The 21,659-nt window shown below is 42.0% G+C and overlaps 1 protein-coding gene across 4 annotated transcripts in view; it reads right to left on the bottom strand.

Moving 5' to 3' along the window:
• The window catches only part of MRTFA (myocardin related transcription factor A), a 97,618-nt gene that overhangs the window by 31,900 nt on the left and 44,059 nt on the right, over window positions 1-21,659 (bottom strand). For 2 of the 4 annotated variants that reach the window (XM_044229283.1, XM_044229284.1), the window contains exon 2: window positions 9,237-9,302. In XM_044229283.1, coding sequence (XP_044085218.1) covers window positions 9,237-9,302 — 66 coding nt within the window. Of the gene's footprint in view, window positions 1-9,236; window positions 9,303-10,744; window positions 10,999-11,749; window positions 11,846-21,659 lie in introns of those variants that run through there. The other 2 variants (XM_044229286.1, XM_044229285.1) reach the window with 2 other exon arrangements.

The following is a 21,659-nucleotide window of genomic DNA, read 5'->3' as shown; positions in this document are numbered from 1 at the left end:
CTCGGCGGGGAGCCTGCTTCTCCCCCCTCCCCCGCTCTCTGCCTGCCTCTCTGCCTGCTTGTGATCTCTCTCTCTGTCAAATAAGTAATAAAAATATTAAAAAAAAAAAAGAAGACGTGCTGTGAGCACAGAGCTTGAGGCAGGGCTCAGTCCCATGACCCCAAGATCATGACCTGAGCCAAAATCAGGAGTCAGACACCCAACCAACCGAGCCACCCAGGTGTCCCCACTTCAAGAACTATTAAATAAAACTGAATATCTACTGAACTTTTTAGATATTAAATTTTATCAAGAACTCTTACCAAGAAGACTTTTTGATGGCCTGTTCAACAGGGCTCCCTGTTGGATTCTTCTTCTTCTTCTTTTTTTAAAAAATTTTATTTATTTATTTGGCAGAGAGATAGAGAGCACAAGTAAGCAGAGCAGGAGGCAGAGGGAGACAGAAAAGCAGGCTCTCCACCGAGCAGGGAGCCCGATGTTGGCCTTGATCCCAGGACCCTGGGGTTATGCCCTGAGCCAAAGGCAGAGGCCTAACCAATTGAGCCACCCAGGCACACCTCCCCTTCTTTTTTTGGATTCTTCTTTAAATTCAACAATGAATATGCTGAGGACATGAATATACAACTCACTCTAGAGTCCTATTTTGGGATTTGTTACCAACTGGTCAAGGAGGATGTATGGTGCTAGTCACTGACCACTGAGTGAATATACCTTATGACAGCAGGGAAGAGGTCGCAGTATCTATCAGAAATGAAACATATGACACCCCGGAGTGACACGATCAGCTGATCTCCTGAGATGAAAGAGAGTACTCCTGAGTCCACATGCCTGACACAATTTTCTCTGGGCTTCAGATCTAGGGTCAGGTTAGCCCCAATCCTAGGACACACATTTTACAATGGTATTTCTCAAATGCCATGTCACCTTGGTATTCAATTACAGAGAAAGGGTCACATTTTTGGGCTAAAGAAACATCATCTCAATTAGGCAGGGTTCTCTGCATCTTAAAAAAAAAACAACTATATTGTACACCCGAAACTAACATGTTATGTTAATTACATATCATTTTTTTTTAAGATTTTATTTATTTGTCAGAGAGAGAGAGAATGGCAGGCAGAGGGAGAAGCAGACTCCCTGCTGAGCAAGAAGCCCAATGTGGAACTGCATCCCAGAACCCTGGGATCATGACCTGAGCCGAAGGCAGATGCTTAACTGACTGAGTCACCCAGGCATCCCTAAAATCTTATTTTTAAAATATTTAAGTCATCTCCACACCCAGCATGGGGCTTAAACTCACGATCCTGAGATCAAGAGTCACACACTCTTCTGACTGAGCCAGTCAGGTGCCCTAATTTTACCTCAACTTTACAAAGGAAACAGGCGACTAGCTCTCTCATACAAAGCTATCAATGATCCAAAGGAGCCAGATGGACCACAGGAACATTTTTTTTTTTTAAGATTTTATTTATTTATTTGACAGAGAGAGATCACAAGCAGGCAGAGAGAAAGGAGGGAAGCAGGCTCCTTGCTGAGCAGAGAGCCCGATGTGGGGCTCGATCCCAGGAATCTGAGATCATGACCTGAGCCGAAGGCAGCGGCTTAACCCACTGAGCCACCCAGGCGCCCCCCACAGGAACATTTGTGAGGGTCAGCATCTAGAAGCATGAACCTGAGGGCATGACCTGGACCGGAGGCAGCAGGCAAACCGTGGGGTTTAGGGGACGCCTCTTCTGGGCTCCTACCAGAAAGGGATGCAGGCCACAGAGACTACCAAAGAGCTTCTAGCAATTCCCAAGTGGACTGGAGCAAATGGGAAATGATGGAAGCTGGGGTGAGGATCTGCTCTCACCCCAGCCCCCACCTAGACCGAGTAGCCGCTGGGACTAGCCTTGAACACTGTAACACTCTGCTTTAAACTAGACAAATGACATTTCCTTGAAGCCAATGCTTTTGTCATCCTAAATTCAAGTTTTAAAAGAAAAGAGCAATTCAGCCTCAAACCAGACCCTCATCCGCCCTGGAATCACCACCGTATCCCCACGGGTGAACATTTCTGTCTCTTGGCAAGTTGCCCAGAAATTTAAAAAAAACATTTCCAACCCAGACACATAATTGTTTTGTTTAAGAGAGGTTAAAGAAGAAACATCCACTGCCACGAGAGCTTAAGCTAATAAAATCATAGTCCTGCTAATATAGGACCAAAATAGGAACAATCTTTAACAAAATAGTAATAGTCTTAACAGAACACTATGTTATCCAGTGGTTCTTTGACTCAATAATTTTCAGCAACTGTTTTTTAATCTGTGGGTAGGAAGAAAAATGGAAGGAGGATTTATTGAAAAATAGTTCCTATTCCCAAACACTGGTTTTGAGAGAAATTAATGAGATATATGTGTGGGGGGCATAGATCCCAGCTAATGCTCCTCTCATTCTTTTTTTTTTTTTTAATAAAGAATTTATTTGAGACAGAGAAAGAGAGAGAACATGAACAAATGAAGAGGGGCAGAGAGAGGAAGAGCGAGAAGCAGACCCCCAGCTGAGCAGGGAGCCCGATGCTGGACTCAATCCCAGGACCCTGGGATCATGACCTGAGCTGAAGGCAGATACTTAACTGACTCAGCCACCCGGGTGTCCCAAATCCTCCCATTCTTAACTGAGAATAACACTGCCTATATTTCAAAAGCATGAACACCTCATTTATTTCCAAACTAACTTTGTGAGGTAGGTGAGAAGGCTTATTTCCTTTTTATAAAAAGTAGAAGTTGAGTGCAGAAGTTAATAGGGTTGCCCAAACTCACCTTGTTCCTAAGTGGCACAATAAGGTCTAAAACTTCACTAATATAATAGCTACAGTCACATGTGACTATTTAAATTAATTAAAATTAAATTAAATTAAATTGTAAATTCTGCTCTTCAGTTAAGCTAGCCACATTTCAAGTGCTCAAAGTCTGTATGGCTAGTGGCTAGTGTTATAGAATATTTCTATTGTTGCTAAAAGTGCTAAAAAAAAATAAAAAAAATAAAAGTGCTATTGGATGGGACTGATCTTATGGCTAGTTCTTTTATTTGTTTTTATTTTTATTTTATCTTATTTTGCAGGGTGGGGGGGTGCACAGACAGAGGGAGAGGGAGAGAGAAAATCTTAAGCAGACTCCACAGCCAGTGTGGAGCCTGATGCGGGACTTGATCTCACAACCCTGAGAGCATGACCTGAGCCGAAATTAAGAGTCAGATGTTTGGCGTGTCTGCCTTTAGCTCAGGTCATGATCCCAGGGTCCTGGGATCTAACCCTGCATAGGGATCCCTGCTCAGGAGGGAGTCTGCTTCTCCCTCTCCCTCTGCCCCTCCCCTGGCTCATGCTTGTTCTGTCAAATAAATAAAATCTTAAAAAAAAAAAAAAAAGTCAGATGCTTAACTGATTGAACCACCAGGCGCCCCTGTTTGTTTTTAGATTTTAAAGATTTTATTTTTTTAATTTAATTTAAAAAAAATTTTTATAAACATATATTATTAGCCCCAGGGGTACAGGTCTGTGAATCGCCAGGTTTACACACTTCACAACACTCACCATAGCATATTACCTCCCCAAAAGATTTTATTTTTAAGTAATCTCTACACCCAGTGTGGGCCTCGAACTCACAACTGGGAGAAGAGTTGTGCACTCCACCAACTAAGCCAGCCAGGCAGCCGCATGGCTAGTTCTTTTGAATTCTAGTAATGGGGGGAAAGATCCCATGCTATGTCTCCAAGTCACTAGATGACAAAACTAAATTGTAGCCTCCTTCTCATTACAAGAAACTCTGGGGCTTCAGGAAGTTGGTTTATCCTTGCAGGGGTTACAAAAACAAAAATCAGGCTTGTTTTATTTATTTATTTATTTAAAAGATTTTATTTATTTGACACAGAGATAGATCACAAGTAGGCAGAGAGGCAGGCAGAGGCAGAGGGGGAAGCAGGCTCCCCGCTGAGCAGAGAGCCTGACGCGGGGCTCGATCCCAGGACCCTGAGATCATGACCCAAATCAAAGGCAAAGGCCCAACCCACTGAGCCACCAGGCACTCCCAAATTTCGGGTTTTTGTTTTTGTTTTTTTAAGATTTTATTTATTTATGTGACAGAAATCATAAGTAGGCAGAGAGGCAGGCAGAAAGCGAGGGGGAAGCAGGTTCCCTGTAAGCATCCCAGGACCCTGAGACCATGACCTAAGCCGAAGGCAGAGGCTTAACTGAGCCACCCAAGCACCCCACAAAAATCAGTTTTAAAAGAGCTTTACAAAAATGGATTTGATCCACATATACTAAGGAAAGAGAATACTCAAATTCAGTTTGTACATTTGGTGAAGAATAATATAAGTACTAATTCCTAAGTTACAAATAAAAATATTAAGAAGAAATTTAGCTTCAGAAGGTAAAAGATCATAGTGCTCAATCCTAATACTTTAAGCCATTAAATAACCTCTTGTCAGAGTTTAAAAGAAATTTCTTCTTGGTGCAGAGATTGCTATAATCAGATGAACAGGAGGTTTCCAGCTAACCGTGGGGCCCTGTAAATTGACAGATTAGCCATGAGTGCTACAACTGGGCCACACGGTCTCTACATAGATCACTGAGCTGACACTGACAGCTGAAACATGACAAAGGAAGGGATCAGACTGCAGAACTAAGGGTTAGGAAGTCAAGATACAGCCAAGTTTATTGAAAATACAGAGTGGTGGGGATTTGTTACATAAAGCCATTCTTTACAGATTCAATCTGAGATATGCAGCACCTATCTGCACACCCACAAGTCAGTCAAAACTAGCTGACCAAATGGTTCACTTTTTCACCTAGCAACCCATTTGAGTACCTCTCAGGAGCTTGGCGGTTTGTGAGTCTTCTGGATTGACAGCAACTGGCTGCCCTCTCTGAACTGTGATGCCCTCACACTCTTTGGATTCTTCTAACTATTCGGTGGTTAAGGTCACCAATGACACCCACTTGGTGCACAAAAACGCCATTTAAAATGAGAACAAAAACAAACAAACAAACAAAAAACAAGCTCACTCAAGCAATGGACCAAGGTCCTTAGAGAATCTACTGGACAAAACTAATGATTTCTTCACATGCTTGCCAAGGTGCCAAGGTGTTTCCACTATACACACACGGGAAAACAGTGAACTAGGGGTTCACACAAGCACAGAAACATGCAACTCTACGCTTTTCTCAAGGACTCAAAAGAGAATAACAGAAGGCTGAGAAGGAAGAGACAGATAAGGTTCTTCTTTCAAATCCAGAAAGATTACAGGAGACTTTTCCTCATTTTTCTGGGTCAGAAGAACTTCAATGTTTTCCTAAAAAAGGTTATTCCTCTGCAGCAGTGCTCAGAACATTTTCTTCATTTTCACCTAAACCTTATGACCTAGTACACCTTTAAATGTCAAAGAGAAAGGCTGTGGGGGAAAGCTGTTTGAGAACAGAGTGTACCACACATGACCCGTGTTTTCTATGAATCTTCACTCTGGCTACAGCAGCATTTCTGGTCTTAATCTTGGACTTAAGCACAAGCTTCCTATCTGTGCCATCTTTCATCTCCCTCAAGATATGCAGAGCTTCAGACATTATTAAAGAAGGCTCAGGGCCTGGCATATGTAATCCTTTGCTATCTGCCACTCTGTATTTGGTAGGGTTTATATAGTGTTAAATTTGAGACACAAGTTTACATGAGGAGAGTGACAGATGCTGGTAAATGATCCTGTTTAAAAACACATCAGAAACTAACTTCCACACCCCATAGTTTAGATGCCATGAAAAGAGCGTATCAAACAGCAGAGAGGGGTATGTAGGAATTGGGAGATGCTTTAATCCCCTGCACTTTATCAGAGGCCATACCTCAGCTCTGAACGATATGCAGAACATGAACAACTCTGAAGGTAAGGGAGCCACTGAAGACATGGTGTCCTACAGATTATGCTGTCAGAACTGAAAGGCAGTCCTACATGGGAACTGTGTAGGAGTATTCTGGAAGATGAGGTGGGTGGGTTTTCTTCCCAGAGCTATAAATAAGACTGGAATGAGAAGAATTTGATAAAAGATATAAACAGAGAAATGATGAGGCAGAATACAGCCATGACTCCATCACTCCCTTCCAACAGTTCGAGGGTGTACCTACTTCCTCAGTTGTACAACAAACTTATGTATAAATGCACTTTAGAGAAACCCCTCAGGCCAGCAAGATGGGAATGGAAATGGACCCTTCGAAGCAGATGTCACTTTTTCAGGCCTCCAAATCTCCAACAATCAACAATTTGCTGGTCACTTACAATCTGCTTCCAGTCCTGCTCTATTTTCTTCGGAAGCTGTGGCATGGAGGGTGAGAGGCTGGCAGGTGGTGCGGAGGTCAGGGTGGCTGAGGGTGCTGGAGTCTACCACAGGATAAGGGTAGAGAGTGCAGGGCTGTGATGAGGAAGAATTTACTCACAGGGTGCAGGGCTGACTCTGCTGACGGCAGGGCGGAGGGGAGAACCTCAGGACCCTATCCATGTATCACCTGGTATGTAGATGAACAGGGAATTTCACACCTGAAACTAGTGCCAGGCATTAACAGTCCCTCAGAATCTAAGATTGTGACCTACTTCCTTCACTAGAAAAGCTGAAAGCCAAGACTGTGTCCGCAGCTGAAGGCGACCCTTTGGTAGGAGGAAGATGCGGTGTTCTCACGGAAACAGGTAATCCCTGTTCCTGTAGGAAGGGCAGCTTCTCTCACTTCACAGATACAGAGAACAGTGCAGAGGATACAATCAGGTATTCAGCACATCTTAGAATCTGGGCTTCTAACAGAACAGAAGCATTGTTCCAAATTCCATGTCTAGAATTCCAACAAGTTTGCAAGAGAGTTGTATCTGTTCCTGTCTGTCATTCTCTCACACACACACACACACACACACACACACACACACACACACACATATCACACTTGAAAACCGGCTGTCCTGAGTCATTCATTCAGTGCCCAGTTCTGGATAAGACACTTTCTCAAGGAGTTCAGAGTATGGCTGGAGGGAAATGTATAAGCAGGTGACTCCAGTAATGGAAGCATCACCTGTCTTTAAACAACACAGAACATGACAAGAAATGCTGAGCAAGGACACCATACTCCATCAATTGTATTAAGCAGTGAGCTCTAGTAGTCCCTGGTACCAAGTATGAGACAGGCACAGGAATGCAGGGCCCTCATCCTCTCTGCAAGGCTTTCAGACCCTAAACATCTCCCGGATCTTGAGAAATAGCGTTATGCTCTCAGAACTAGTACTGTAATTAGTCAGCATCCCCACAGGATGCTGAAGGGCTCTTTATTTTGTATGTGGGTAAATTTTAGCTACTCAAATAAACTGTTAAATGTCTGAGGGCAGGTACCTTGCTTGATATTTCTTTAATCTCTCCAGGACTAACTACCCTGGGCACAAAGTAGACATTAAACATATGATGTCCCTGGTGAAAGGGACAAGGAGATGAGAGTCTGGGTGACTTGTTCTTCCAGAAGGGTTTAATGAGGCAGATCTGGAGTGTTCTGTAAAGCAAAGTAGCGCCCTACCTGATCACATCACTGACCCACCGCACAAGCAGTCGCTATATCTGATTCTTTAGGGCTGCGGGTGGGAAGTCCTTCACAGAAAGCCAGAGAAGACAGCAGCATAATGTGGGTAAATGGTTTGGAAGTTAACTGCAGTAAATAAAAAGCTGAATTTGAGACTTAAGTTCCTGGCTGATGCTTAGGATTAAAACAGACCTCACCTTTCTTCCACCTGCTATACAGTTCTAGCCCTTAGAAACAGACCTGCCATCACCACGACATGAATCAAATCCCATTCTCACTTGCTTAAAAGGTTTCAAGGCTTCCCATTGTACCTAAAATAAAATCTACCTCTTCCCGTAGTTGGGAAGCCCTCTTCCTAGCCCCGCCCACCCTGCCGATCTTAACTTGGCCTAGGCTCTCCTCACTCACTAGGCCCCAGCCATACCCACTACCTTAATGTTTTCAAACATGTCAGGCTCTTACCTGCACTAGGTGCTTACATTTGTTCTCGCTTCTCCCTGACCCTCTGCCTGCTTCTGCATGGCTGACTCCATCTCATCCTCCAGACCCCAGCCCAAATATTTCCTCTTCAGGGAGGCCTTTCCTGATCATCCTATCCAAAGAGATCCCATCTCATTCCTATTTCTTGTTAACACGCCAACTGCTAATTAATTTACTTTGTAACATTTACCATACTCTGAAAGTATCTTATTTGTCTCTTTGTTTATTATCACTATTCTCCTTTTAAACATAAAACTCCTGAGGGCAGGAGCTCGATTTTTCTTGCTGCATCAAGGACACACACCAGGTTCTCAAATACTCTGCATGAGTAAGTGAATGAGGATTTGGAAAACACAGTGGCAGTAGGTCAGCACTGAGTTAAGGAGAAAAACATCGGTTCTCTCACTCTGAGGCTAGAAGTTGTTGTAGGACTTTTTTTTTCTTTCCACTTTGTAGGGTGTGTCCAAGCAATGCTCAAGAGAAAAGAAAGAAGAGGGAGAGCCTAAGCTCTCTGCTGATGACTTCAAAAGAAATGTCAAAAAGTGCAACATCTCGCTCTTGGTGGCTTCAGCACCCACTCAGTTTGTAACGCTACTGGTATTAAAACCAAAATTTCTTACTTCTAAGAGATTCCAGTGTTGGTTTCATTTCTCCCCAAGTGTAGCTGTGCACCTACTACGCCCAGCTCGGCAGGAAACCCACCAAGCACACTCACACCCATGCCAGCCGCAGGGATCAGAGAATGTCACTCTAAATAAAACTGCAGTTGATTCAAAACACCAGGTGGAAAAGGGTTTTCTCATCCCAAGCACCCGAACACAAAGGCAAAACACATGCAAGATGTGGGTTCTTTCTCACACTACCCCCGCTCAAGATGCACTCCTCCTGTAAAGGGAAGTGAGGGTAACAGGGAGCAGAAACCCCTGAAAGGAGCAACTCAGAAGGGGAGGATGGTTCAACGGCACCATTAACCCAGTGCGGTCTGTTTCACTGAACTTAATATGGGCAGTATCTTAGCATTCGGCGATCGAAAGTCCTTGAACTTGGAAAAGCACAAGTAAGAGAGGGACAAATGAAACGTGTCGCCCCCGTTTTCTGTTAGATGCGGCCCACGGCACAGCAGGCACACACGCACTGCGGAGCCCGAGCTCCCGCAGACGCGGAGCGCGAGGGAGAGGCACTTACGCGGCATGATCCCTTGGCTCACCAGTTCTTCTCGCGTCCGGCGCTGCTGGAGCTTCAACTGCAGCACTGCAGGGCGGCAAAGAGAGAGGAGAGACCGAGGCTCAGTTGGGCATTCCACCATAAAAGACACATTTTCAAATACAAAGAGAGTCTCAGAACAGAAGGGTGTAGTGTGAAAGAAGGATCCCTTTAATCGTGACTGTCTGTAATTGCAGAAGTGGCCTGATACAGCAGGGTTTCCGTATTCTGCTGTGGGCGGCGAGAGGAAGTTGCGAAGGGTCTTGCAGGGCGATAACAATCCACAAAGTACCCAAGTCTTGTCTCTTGCTCAAAACCTCCTACAACACTGTATCCTCCTCCAAAGACTAAAAAAACACAAGTTCTTAACGCAAAGGAAATATAATGAGGACCAACACCCAGCAGGAAAAGCTTTCTAGATGTTCTGCACTGTCTTCCTGGCAGCACGAGTTTACCATCGTGCGTGTCCTGAATGACACCGCGCTCACACAGATGAGGAAGTACAGGTTATCTGCAAAATCTTGTCTTTTGTACCTAAAAATTACACCTATTTTCACTAAATAATTCATTTCTCTACACCAGAAACCATTTTACCATCAGTATAACTCACTCTTCCTCTCACTGTTCACGTCGAGCTTTGTCCTGTTGGGGTGAAACCACCAAGCGACAGGAGTCAGAGCGCACCCGGGACAGGGGAGGGTGACGAGTATGTCTCCCGTTTCCAGTCTGGCAGCACTACCTAACCAAACACCTGAAAGAACTTTTCTAAAGTTAAAAGTAAGTGATCTCTAGTTCAAATGCCAATGAAACGTAAAGGGCATTACCACCGCATACCATGCGGAATGACCATGGCAAGGCCTGTATACGAAGGCTAAGTAACTGAGCAAACATTCAGAGAAGGAGGGTTAGGAGCCAGGGAAAGCCCGTTGACATGCTAAGTCTTCAATTATAAGGTCTCTGCAAGTCACATCTGAGGGACACCTGCATCTAACAGGAATACCATTATCTTAGGTTACCTGCCTTTCCCACTCCTAGAGCAGTTTTTTTTTTTTTTTAAAGATTTTATTTATTTATTTGATAGAGAGAAATCACAAGTAGATGGAGAGGCAGGCAGAGAGAGAGAGGGAAGCAGGCTCCCTGCTGAGCAGAGAGCCCGATGCGGGACTCGATCCCAGGACTCTGAGATGATGACCTGAGCCGAAGGCAGCGGCTTAACCCACTGAGCCACCCAGGCGCCCCCTAGAGCAGTTTTTAAGAAGGCCTCCAGGAATGGCAGAACCATAACTAGGGTCCCAAATACATGTCAAAGTCAGCAGGTCCAAAGTAGAAGCTGTCTTTCTCCCAAAAACCCAACCCACTTTCCATCTTTCTTATCTCTTTAAAAAATGGAATCACGATCTGCAATCCCTGTACCTCCCCACCCCCAAACTCGTATTCAGGTTTCTGAGGCACCTTCGACTCCTCCACCTCCCTCACGCTCTTCCTCTTACCAAGTTTCTGGCGCCACAGCCTCGCCATGTTGCACAGACAGCCTCCTAGCTTGCGACCTTACTTGTGGGGGACCCCTCCCGCTGCGAGTGCCCCCGTCAAGCCTGTCGGACTACTCTTCCTCAGGTACCATGTACTGGCCCAACTGTTTATTCACTCACTTGGAAATGCCTACACTTTTCACCTACCTTCTTGACTCCCACGCATGCAGAACTACTCTAGACCTCCTGTGAGCTACCGTTCGTCCGTTCTAAAAAGTATAGTTGTGGGGCCCCTGGGTCGCTCAGTGGGTTGGGCCTCTGCCTTCGGCTCAGGTCATCATCTCAGGGTCCTGGGATCGAGTCCTGCATTGGGCTCTCTGCTCAGCAGGGAGCCTGCATCCCACTCTCTCTGCCTGCCTCTCTGCCTACTTGTGACCTCTGTCTAAAAAAATAAAATCTTAAAAAGAAATAAATAAAAAATAAAATAAAAAAAGTATAGTCGTATTTTACCCTGTGTAATAGTTACCCCCTGAATATAGCTCATCTCTCCTACCAGTTTATAAACTCCTAGAGGGCAGAGAATATACCTTATTAATATATGCCCTCCATATACACTCAATACACAGTAAGTATTTAATAACTGTTTCTTGAACTGAACTGTATCTCAAAATGGTAATACAGTCTGAGAGATCTTATCAGGAAGTTATAACTTTTACTATTATTTTTACAAATTAAAACTTAAAAGCAAAGACTTTTAGAATAAATGGATAAAACAACAGACACACTCGTGGCTAACATTTTTATAGACGATGTGCTCAGTGCCAGACACTGTTCTGTGTACTCTCATATTTTAACTCATTTAATCTAACATACCTATGGAAAGACATGGACATTACTAATCCCATTTTACAGATAGAAAAATAATTCCCAGAGTGATCCAGTAATTTACCCAAGATTATCCCACTAATAAGAGGTACAACAGAATCTGAACCTAGACATTCTGATTCCAGAACATGGGATTCTTACTTCTCTGCTTCTTCAGGGTCCTCTGCAGCCTACGCTGCCAAGACAACAGGCATGGAATGTGACCACCTGGGTTGGTTCTCTGGTGAGATAGACAAAGGGACTAAGGAAAAAGGATGTGGTTCAGGCCAGGGTGAAATTAGTTTGAGTGATACTTAGTAAAATAAACTTAAACTAACCTACAAATGTGATTTCAGATAAATTAGAACCACAGATTAGCAGCAACACTAATAATAACAATAAAATGCAAATAGTTAACTTCCAGAAATCACTGAATGTCACTATGTGTCAGGCCCAGTGTTAAGTGATTAACACACTTTTAACTTAAAAAAAGGGGGGGTCCTATGAGGATGGTACAATTATTATCTCCATTTTACACATAAAGAAACTAAGGATCAGACCTTTAAAACTTTGCCTTGGGTCACACAGCTCAAAAGTAGGGGCATAAGAATTCGTACCCAGCCCTTTGTGATTCTACAGTGTGGGGCACTTAATACTATGCCATATGCCTCCTTGGAGAAAGGAAAATGAGAGGAAGAAAGGGAAAATATCTGTCATCTTTTATATGTACTCTTTCTTTCTGAGATTTTATTGATCTGTTTGACAGAAAGAGCACAAGCAGGGGGAGCGGCAGGCAGAGGAAGAAGCAGGCTCCCCACTGATCAGAGAGCCCAACGCAGGGCTCGTTCCCAGGACCCTGGGATCATCACCTGAGCTGAAAGCAGATACTTAACCTACTGAGCCACCCAGATGCCCCCATATATAGTGTTCCTAAAGCCCAGTGTAATATGCGTTATTAGAAAACAATGAAATATAACAAGTTGATTTGATTTCTGAGAACAGAGAAACCTAAATACAATTCAGTAAGTCTGAACACTTCAAAGAAACAATAACTAATGAAAACTCTGGCCATTATCCAAAAATAATTTTGAAATACCAATCAGCAGACCTCCTAAATAGCCCATCTACAGATATGGGCATAAGGGGTGTTATGCAAACTTCTTGACTGAAAAGCTTATTGCCTCATGAGAGCAAACATTTAAGACTATGATTCAAGTTTTTTTATGAGAACACAGTAAAGGTTGATTTAGCCTTTGTTTTTCAACAGGTCTAGCTCAAAGAGGAAGGCTTATCTAACAAATCTTTCCATCTGTAAAACTAAATGAAATTAAAGTTCAATTATCTGAAAATTCTATCCTGTGCCCTCTCAGCGGTGAACTCCCAACTCCGTGCTTATCTGAAATCCAACCAAGTTCCGCATTCACATAATAGAATTCACCCTTTATCAGTAGCATCTTGGGGTATTGCTACAACCTGACTACAGGCATGTACTTTACACACTGCCAAACCCTTTCCTGCTAACTCAAACGTTTATAAGGAGGAAAAGAAAAAAAGACCTAGGCAGTAAACTCTAAATGATCGTTGTCAGCCTCTACATCATTGTACCTTGGAAATGATCTGTTTGGCTGTGTATAGATGCAAGTCCCCACTTCTGAAACTTACAACTACAAAGAAATAGATATATATGAATTTCTGCTTTCCTTAGTCTAGCTCAATTCCTCTTAATTCTAAACACTCTAAATGAAATGCAGAATGTTTCCAGAATGCAGGGATTATTCATGTTTATGTTTCCAGAATGCAGGGATTATTCATGTTTATGTTTCCAGAATGCAGGGATTATTCATTTTACTTATTTTTAATTCAATTAGCCAACATAACTAATATCCTTTGTTTCAGAGGTAGCATTCAGTAATTCATCAGTTGAGGATTATTCATTGGAGAAGAAACCATTTAATAACTCACTTTCCGTACACAGCGTAAGAGCCACATGTGCTGGGTCTACTACAGAAGGTACTCCAGCCAGGGGTACATTTCAGAGGCCACACGTTTAGTGTACATCCACCATCACCAAGGAGTACCGGGCACTAGTTTCAGATGGTTACACTCCTCGATGGTGCTAGACCAAGGAGATTCAAAAGAGTAGGGATTCGACAAAATCTTTCTATTCATTATACTCACTTAGATTTCCTCTCCACTCCCCACATGGATAAAAACTAAACAGAAATACCTATTTGTGTACATGCACGAGTCTATACTTTCACTGTTATTGAATTCCACAAATTTAATGTATCATCTGTTTCTAAATGGGGCTGTGCAGGCAGCCTATATATAGATGAGCAGATGTCTTTAAAGCTGATGGACGGTGCATCGACTGAGCTGCCTGCCAGAAAAAGGACTGGAATAAAAAGAAACCAAATCAATAAAGCGGGGAACCCTAGGTTCCGCACTCCCCACAGAATTAATCTAATTTTCCATCTGTTTCCAACAAAGGTGATTGATCCAGTGCTGTCTGAATAACTGGCTTCTTGGGAAATCAAAGTAAAGGAGTAAACTTCATGTGCTTCTGCCCTGTAAAAACCATGGAAGTATGTTGACGGCATTCAAGAGGAATGCCAAAGAAATGGCCACATCAAACAAACAGATCAATCAGGACTGGAAAGAAAAAGCCAAAAATAAGTGGTATGTCCTCAAGCCCAGCTCTGTGGCTTCCACTGGTTGGTAGTCCTGGATTTCACTGGGGAGGGAGACGTGCAGCTTGGCACGCTGTTCTCAGCTTATTGATACTTGTCCATTACGGATTCCACAAAGGCTTCTAGAATTGGGAGATGAAGTATTTATGAGGGAAGCAGAAAAGAACAGGAAAGAGATTAGTATGGGAACGATAGCAAAAGAACAAAAACCCTCCCTTGGAACCATCCTTTGCTCAGGAAGACCTCTTCAAAGACGATTCTAACGGCAAGGGTATTTCCAAAGCCTGATCTCCCAGTAACTCATCCATTGTTTTCTCCTCAATAACCTTTAGGTCCCAGTCCTAGAATAAATAAGCAAACACAATTTAATTCAGCAACAGACATCACTACCTCTACCTCCAAACTGGAGAATCTGTCTCATTGGGAAGATCAGAGAAGGAACAGAGTAGGTTTTAGCCTTAGGTGAAGCTTAGCATGCTAATAATTCAAATACTCATCTGTGTAGCAATGAATTATACCTATTGGTGTACTTTATACTTCAGTTTATCCTGTATGCCTTAAAAAATCATTTAGTGATTTTATAACTTATAAAAACACATCACGTATCACTTAGAACCAAAGGCTACATTCTCCAAGTACTTACTAGTTTCATCCTTAGAATACAGGATTAAAAGCATGTGAAGGGTGCTCCCAGAAGAGGGGATTAGCCCACATGTTCTGCTGCCTGGGTTACTCTATAGCATCATGAGCAAAATACAAACTCAGAGTTGGGATAGGGGGACGGTTCTCCATTCATCTAACAGATGTTTACCAAACAACTAATATGGGGCGCCTGGGTGGCTCAGTTGTTAAGCGTCTGCATTCAGCTCAGGTCATGATCCCAGGGTCCTGGGATCGAGCCACGCATCAGTCAGTGGGAAGCCCGCTTCTCCCTCTCCCTCTCCTTCTCCCTGCTTTGCCCTCACCCAGGTGCCCCTCTCATGGAATTCTTAAGAGAGAATAAAAATGAGTAACTATGATGCTATAAGAAAAGATCTGATGCCTGTAATCTAGACTTTTACTTAAAAAGCCATAGGAAGGGGTGCCTGGGTGGCTCAGCGAGTTAAGCCACTGCCTTCAGCTCAGGTTATGATCTCAGGGTCCTGGGATCGAGCCCAGCATCGGGCTCTCTGCTCAGCAGGGAGCCTGCTTCCCTTCCTCTCTCTCTCTGCCTGCATCTCTGCCTACTTGTGATCTCTGTCAAATAAATAAATAAATAAAATCTTTTAAAAAAATAGTTATAGGAAAATGCAACTTAGCTAATACATATGCCCTACTATATTAAGGGTCCCTATCAAATTCAGTCATCTGGTCTTATGTGTGATATACATGTATACATATATAATAAAAAGAAGTGTTGGTATCTTAAAAATAATAAAAATCTAAATAGTTTTATAGATCTATATCTATATATTTTTTTTAAACACACATTGAGAACACAAAGGTGACAGTGCCAACACTGGAAGTCACGAAGAAACAAAATCTTTGCTACATGGGGTAAGAAGAGTGAATACAACAAATGGGGCCTTAAAAATTTTTATCCTCATGATCAGTTTTACTAAAGTTTCAATTAATTTCTTGAGATTGTTCCCAAAAAGTAAAACACTTCTCTAAGTCCCTATTTATTCTAATTTCCCACAAATCTTTCCTGAAAGAGATGAGAAAGATATAAAAAGAAAGTGAGGTATCTACGCTCCTTTATTCCTTCCCATCACCTCTCCTGCATTCTGGTTCTCTGCCCCTACTCTGTCTTCCAGCATCCCTGGGACTGTTCTCTTCCCCTGCACTTTCTCACCTCTAAGTTTCTCTAGACCCTTTCATGACTAATGTTCTCCCTTTAACTTGGGGACCAGCCTGAATGTGTTAGCACAGTGTTACTGCACCAAAAATGTGTTTCTGGCTTGTGCTTTTGATAGAAACAAGACCCTTTTTTAAAAAAAATTTTATTTATTCATTTGACAGAGAGAGACACAGCAAGAGAGGGAACAGAAGCAGGCGAGTGGAAGCGGGAGAAGCAGGCTTCCTGCCGAGCAGGGATCCTGATGCAGGGCTTGATCCCAGAACCCTGGGATCATGACCCAAGCTGAAGGCAGATACCTAACTGACTGAGCCACCCTGGCGCCACAAACAAGAGCATTTTAAAGTCCCCAATGTATTCTATAATTAGTCCTACCCTTAACCAGAACGGTTTACTCTTAACCAAACTATAATTTCTAGGGAATGGGGCAAGCAATGCATACTGGGTTGGTTATATGAATATTTTATAAGTTGCAAGTGAATACAATACATTTACAGAACTGACCTATAAGGAAAGAAGAAAGAACATTAGAGAAAGAATCGGAAAACACAAGTTCTAGTCCTGGCTCTGTTGCTACCTAATCAAGTCACTTAACCTCTTTTAGCTTCAATTTTTCCTTCTATGATACAACTCCTAAAAGTAAGTCCCGTGCTTTGAGCTAAAAAACAGAAAACAAAAACAAAAACAAAACAAAAAACTACAACGTATGTGAAAACTGCTCTATAAAACCATAACACGGACTATAAACATTCTCCTAGAATATAAATCTTTATCTCAGCTAGCTTTTCTTTAGGACAGGAATGGACACTGCTAGTAATTTGGTACCACACTTCCAATTACATGTTCTACTTTGCAAAGTAAAAGGGCCTTCTATCAAAACATCTTATTTAAAATCATATTCTATGTGTTCTGGAGCAGGGGGAACCAGGAGGGAGCTGCAGTTGGAGGGGAGGGGAAAATGGAGGGGGGAAGGGTTTTCTTTTGGAAGACAGTTTTGGCAGCGAAGACGCACCCTCTATTCCCAGACTCTCTTCAATCTGTTATGTCTAAAGAGTTAAGACCCAGAGAAAAGCAGAAGGATCAGTACCGTTCATTAATAAAACTGAATGTATGATGATTGCTCAAAGCATGCTGCTGAAATTCCAAGCTGTCAATACAGAAATAGTGGTTAAAGGACCCAGAAAGATCATTCATCTGTTGCCAGAGAAAAAAGGATGCAGATCCAGAGTTAAAACAAAAGGAGGTGGAGGTAAGAAAAGTAAAGGTAATTCTCTCTAGGATCCTAACGATTCACCACTAAAAGTCATATGCAATGAAGTATCCTGGACTAGATCTTAGAACAGAAAAAGGAAATCAGTAGGAAAGCATATGAAAGCCACAAAAAGTTTGGGATTTACTTAGTAGTATACCAATGTTAACCTCTTAGTTTTGACAAATGTACCAGAATTATATAAGAAGCTAACATAAGGGCAACTGGGTGAAGAGTATACGGGAACTCTCTATACTATCTGTGACTTTTTTGTAAGCGTAAAGTTATTGCAAAATAAAAAGCTTATTTAAAAAAAAAAAACATGGATTTGCTCTCCCTTCAGAAAATTTATGAATCAATTACTAAAATCTTTTAAGGGTCAGGTTTTTCAAACTGAAACGTTACCATCTACTGGACAGAAGGAAATTATGGATTCATTCCTATACATGACTAATTATTAAGAATAATAATGGGGCTTCTAATAAATTCAAAATTTAAAACGATTGTGGCATAAACAAATAGAATGAGCCACAATGTAATCCTGAAGAGAAAAATTCCTAATTCTAAAATTACACATACGAGGAGTGCCTGAGTGGCTCAGTGGGTTAAGTGACTGACTTCAGCTCGGTCATGATCTCAGGGTTGTGAGATCAAGCCCTCCTCTGGGTTCCCCACTCAGGGGGGAGTCTGCTTCCCTTCTCCCTCTGCCTCTGCTCTTCTCCCAACTTATGTGCTCATTCTCTCTCTCTCTCTGAAATAAACAAATAAATCTTAAAAAAATAAAAAATAAAATCACACATGCAAAACACCACCTATGAGATTTCAAGTTGGATTATTTTATCAATATCCTCAATTATTCAACCCTTTCACAATCCTATATATAAATTTCTCTTCTACCTCTGTATGTATTGTATAAACATGAGTTAAGCGATCTCTCAAATAATCTGCTTTAGATATCAGAAGTAATACCAAAAAATGATAAATATTATCTATTTAACCTGAATACTCTCAGACCTTCAAGCAGAGAGATCTGGTATCTCCCTGGGGTGGTAAATGTAGGCTACCTGTGTATCTACCCTGACATGTATTTACAAAGGATAAGCTTATGAAAATCTAACTTGAGCCACTGAACTATGTACAATATAAAAGGTCTCTGTATTATGAAATAATAAAATAGTGAAAACATGCATGTGGCAGCTTAATTTTTTTTTTTTTAAAGAGAGGGCTGGGACCTCGAGGAGCATAAGGAGAGGGAAAGAGAGAATCTCAAGCAGGCTCTGTGACCAGCTGGAGCCTGACATGGAGCGCAATCTCACACCCCTGAGATCATGATTTGAGCCAAAATCAAGGTCACGTAACTGACTGAGCCACCCAGGTACCCCATCTTATTCAATTCTTAAAACAAAGCTATGTGGAAGGTGCTATTATTATACTATTTTGTAGCTGAGGAAATTGAGCATAAAACACATTAAGCAACTTGCTGAGGTCACCCAGCTCCATTTCGATCTGCAGCCAGAGCTCTCAGCCACTATTATAGGTTATGTTTCTCTTCCTTCATAAAACAGACCAGTTCCTCATATTTAAAAATGACACTATTAAAAAAAAAAAAAATGACACTATTAATAGTGCTTTCTGCATGATGTGGCTGGAAAAAAATTATCTACTTACTAGTAGGGAAAATCCAGGTGATTTCAGTGAATAGCACAGGGCATTTCAGAAATCTAGAATCTAAAAGCCTCCTTATATTAAAATTCCAGAAGTAATAGAGACTAACAGGATGATAGTGGCCAACGTGTAAAGGTCATTCAAAGGGGCTCCTCCCAGAGACAGAAGGTGAAGGACACAAGAGAACTTCACAGGCCTACTTCCCATTTGGCTCTCAGTACAGAGATGTCCACACTGAAAAGCAGAGAGCACCTGCTTCCTGGTACAACTTCATTCCTGCATTCTGCCAGGGGTTTTTCCTGCTGTCGAAGAGATTCTGAGTTGATTCATTCATTCACTGAACTGATACTCAGTGTGCACTTACTATACGCTGGGCACTATTCCAGGTGATATGGCAGGAAAATGGATAGATGAAGTCCTTGCCCTCACAGACATATGTTCTAGTGGGAGAAACATAGTAAGTTATTTATGTTATAATTTCCAATGGTACATTATGTGAAGAAAAGTACAGCCGACTAAAAGACCAGAGAGTGACTGGGGGTGGTAATTCTACACAAAGTACACATGGAAGGCCTGTGGAAGAGGAAGAGACAGATGACTCTTACACAAAATCCTACATAATATGATAAACCTTGAATAGATCTGGAGAGTGTTCCAGGCAGCAGAAATAGAACATGCACAAAGGCACTGAGTGAGAGGAGGCCTGTCTTGAGAAGGAAACTCAGATATAAGAGATGAGGAATCTAGTCTGTTGAACTCTCAGTGGGATGTACCACTACGGTGACTCATTTCACCTCAACAGCTATGTGAGGTACGTATTACCTCCATTTTACAGATGAAGAAACAGCAGTTCGAAGAGGTTAAGTAACTGTGTGCACAGCTAGTAAGACGTAGAGGCCAGAGTTCAAACACAAGTTGGCCTGATATCAAAGCCTATGCTTTTTCTGCTATAACACATTTAATGCCAGAGCCATAACAAAAATAATATGCGTAAGTAAGTAAGTAAATAAATCAAACTCTTTCCCCTATCCTCAAAATCTGGGGCTCACCATTTCATTTTGGTAGCTGTTCATCTCCCCCATGAAGTAAGGTCCTCCTTTAACTGCAGCGGGCAGATCTCAAACTGCCAGCTACTTCAATGTCATCGGTCTCTTTCCTGAGGATCCATAACACAGTGCTCAGACAGCTAACTCCATCACACAAGATCTGAGCATAACACATACTTGCATGAGGCATCTGAATGGGGTGAAGGTACACTGGGAACGTGCTTCCTTTAGACTGGCAGGGCCATCTGAACAAACCCTTCCAAAGTTAAAGGCACCAGGAACAGTGTTTTCCCTGCAGCATTAGTTCTGCACGTTCACCCAGGAAATGTGGGCAGCCTTGAATCTCATCTGCTATTCTCTGTGGGTATTACTGGTGCTGACATTTTGCACCCAACTTTGCTAAGAGTAGGTGACAGGTGAACAGATTCAAAACTTGGAACAGGGCATGGTTATTCTACAGCAAGCCACAAGTGACAAAAATTCTTTCCCTTAAAACTGTATTAGAGTACTTATTCTTTCTAGATCTCTAATAATAATGTGGCCCTGAAAGACATAGCATGGTAGAATACTCAGGACTGAAATAATGAGGGAGGCCTATATCCCCATATATTTCTGTAAATATTTAGTAAGTTAGTTTTTTTCCTACCAAAGTACTTTAAACTCTCCCGACAGGCTTATCCTATTTAGCTTCTTCCCATTTTTAAAATTAACTTTCAAGAGTTTGCAGTAATTAATGACAGCTTATTTAACCGACATTTTGAGAAAAAAATAAAAAGGTAAATCCTGATTTTTGTTGTTGTTTGAAGAGACTAGATGCCCAGTGTGGAGCCCAATGTAGGGCTTGAACTCACAACCCTGAGGACCAAGACCTGATCTGAGATCAATAGTTGGTTAATCGTCTGTCTGCCTTTGGCTCAGGTCATAATCCCAGGGTCCTCTGACAGAGCCCCACACTGGGCTCCCCACTGAGCAGGGAGCCTGCTTCTCCCTCTCCCACTGTTGCTCTCCCTCTTGTGCTCTCTCACTCTCTATCAAATAAATAAAATCTTAAATAAATAAATAAAATGAAAACAAATTTCCTCTAGGGCAAGGATTAGGAAACAGGTGATTAGAAATGAGAAATTTGGCCACATGTGCTAAAAATAAACACACAAAATCTGAAAGTTCTTAAAATATTTATATGTAAATTTCTCTATGGGTACTTAAGGGAAAAAAAATAATAGCTTATCTCCTTAAGTCCTAGGTGATGTAAAATTTATCTATTTGTCTCAAAAAAAATTAAAGTATTTTAAAATTAACTTTGGCAAAGCTACAGCAAAATTGTTCTTTTCTGTAGAAGACAGAAAGGCAGAAAAGAGGGAGAGTTAAATTTCATGCAGCATGTGAAGTATGAAAGCTATAAGTCTATCAGCTAAAATTGTTGCAAGAGTTACAATTCTCAAGATCAAATACATAAAGGGAAAGCCAATCTATTAAAATACAGCAGCCCATTTAACTACTGAAGGATTTTCCTACTCCCCATTCTCCGGTTTAGTGGAAACATCTCAGAAGTAAATGTATATGTAACTGTACGAGAGTTCATGTT

This window comes from Neovison vison, chromosome 12, assembly GCF_020171115.1.
Source record: "Neovison vison isolate M4711 chromosome 12, ASM_NN_V1, whole genome shotgun sequence".
NCBI classification, from domain to species: domain Eukaryota; kingdom Metazoa; phylum Chordata; class Mammalia; order Carnivora; family Mustelidae; genus Neogale; species Neogale vison.
Note: the sequence above shows the minus strand (reverse complement) of the source record. Positions and strands in the feature narration are given on the sequence as shown.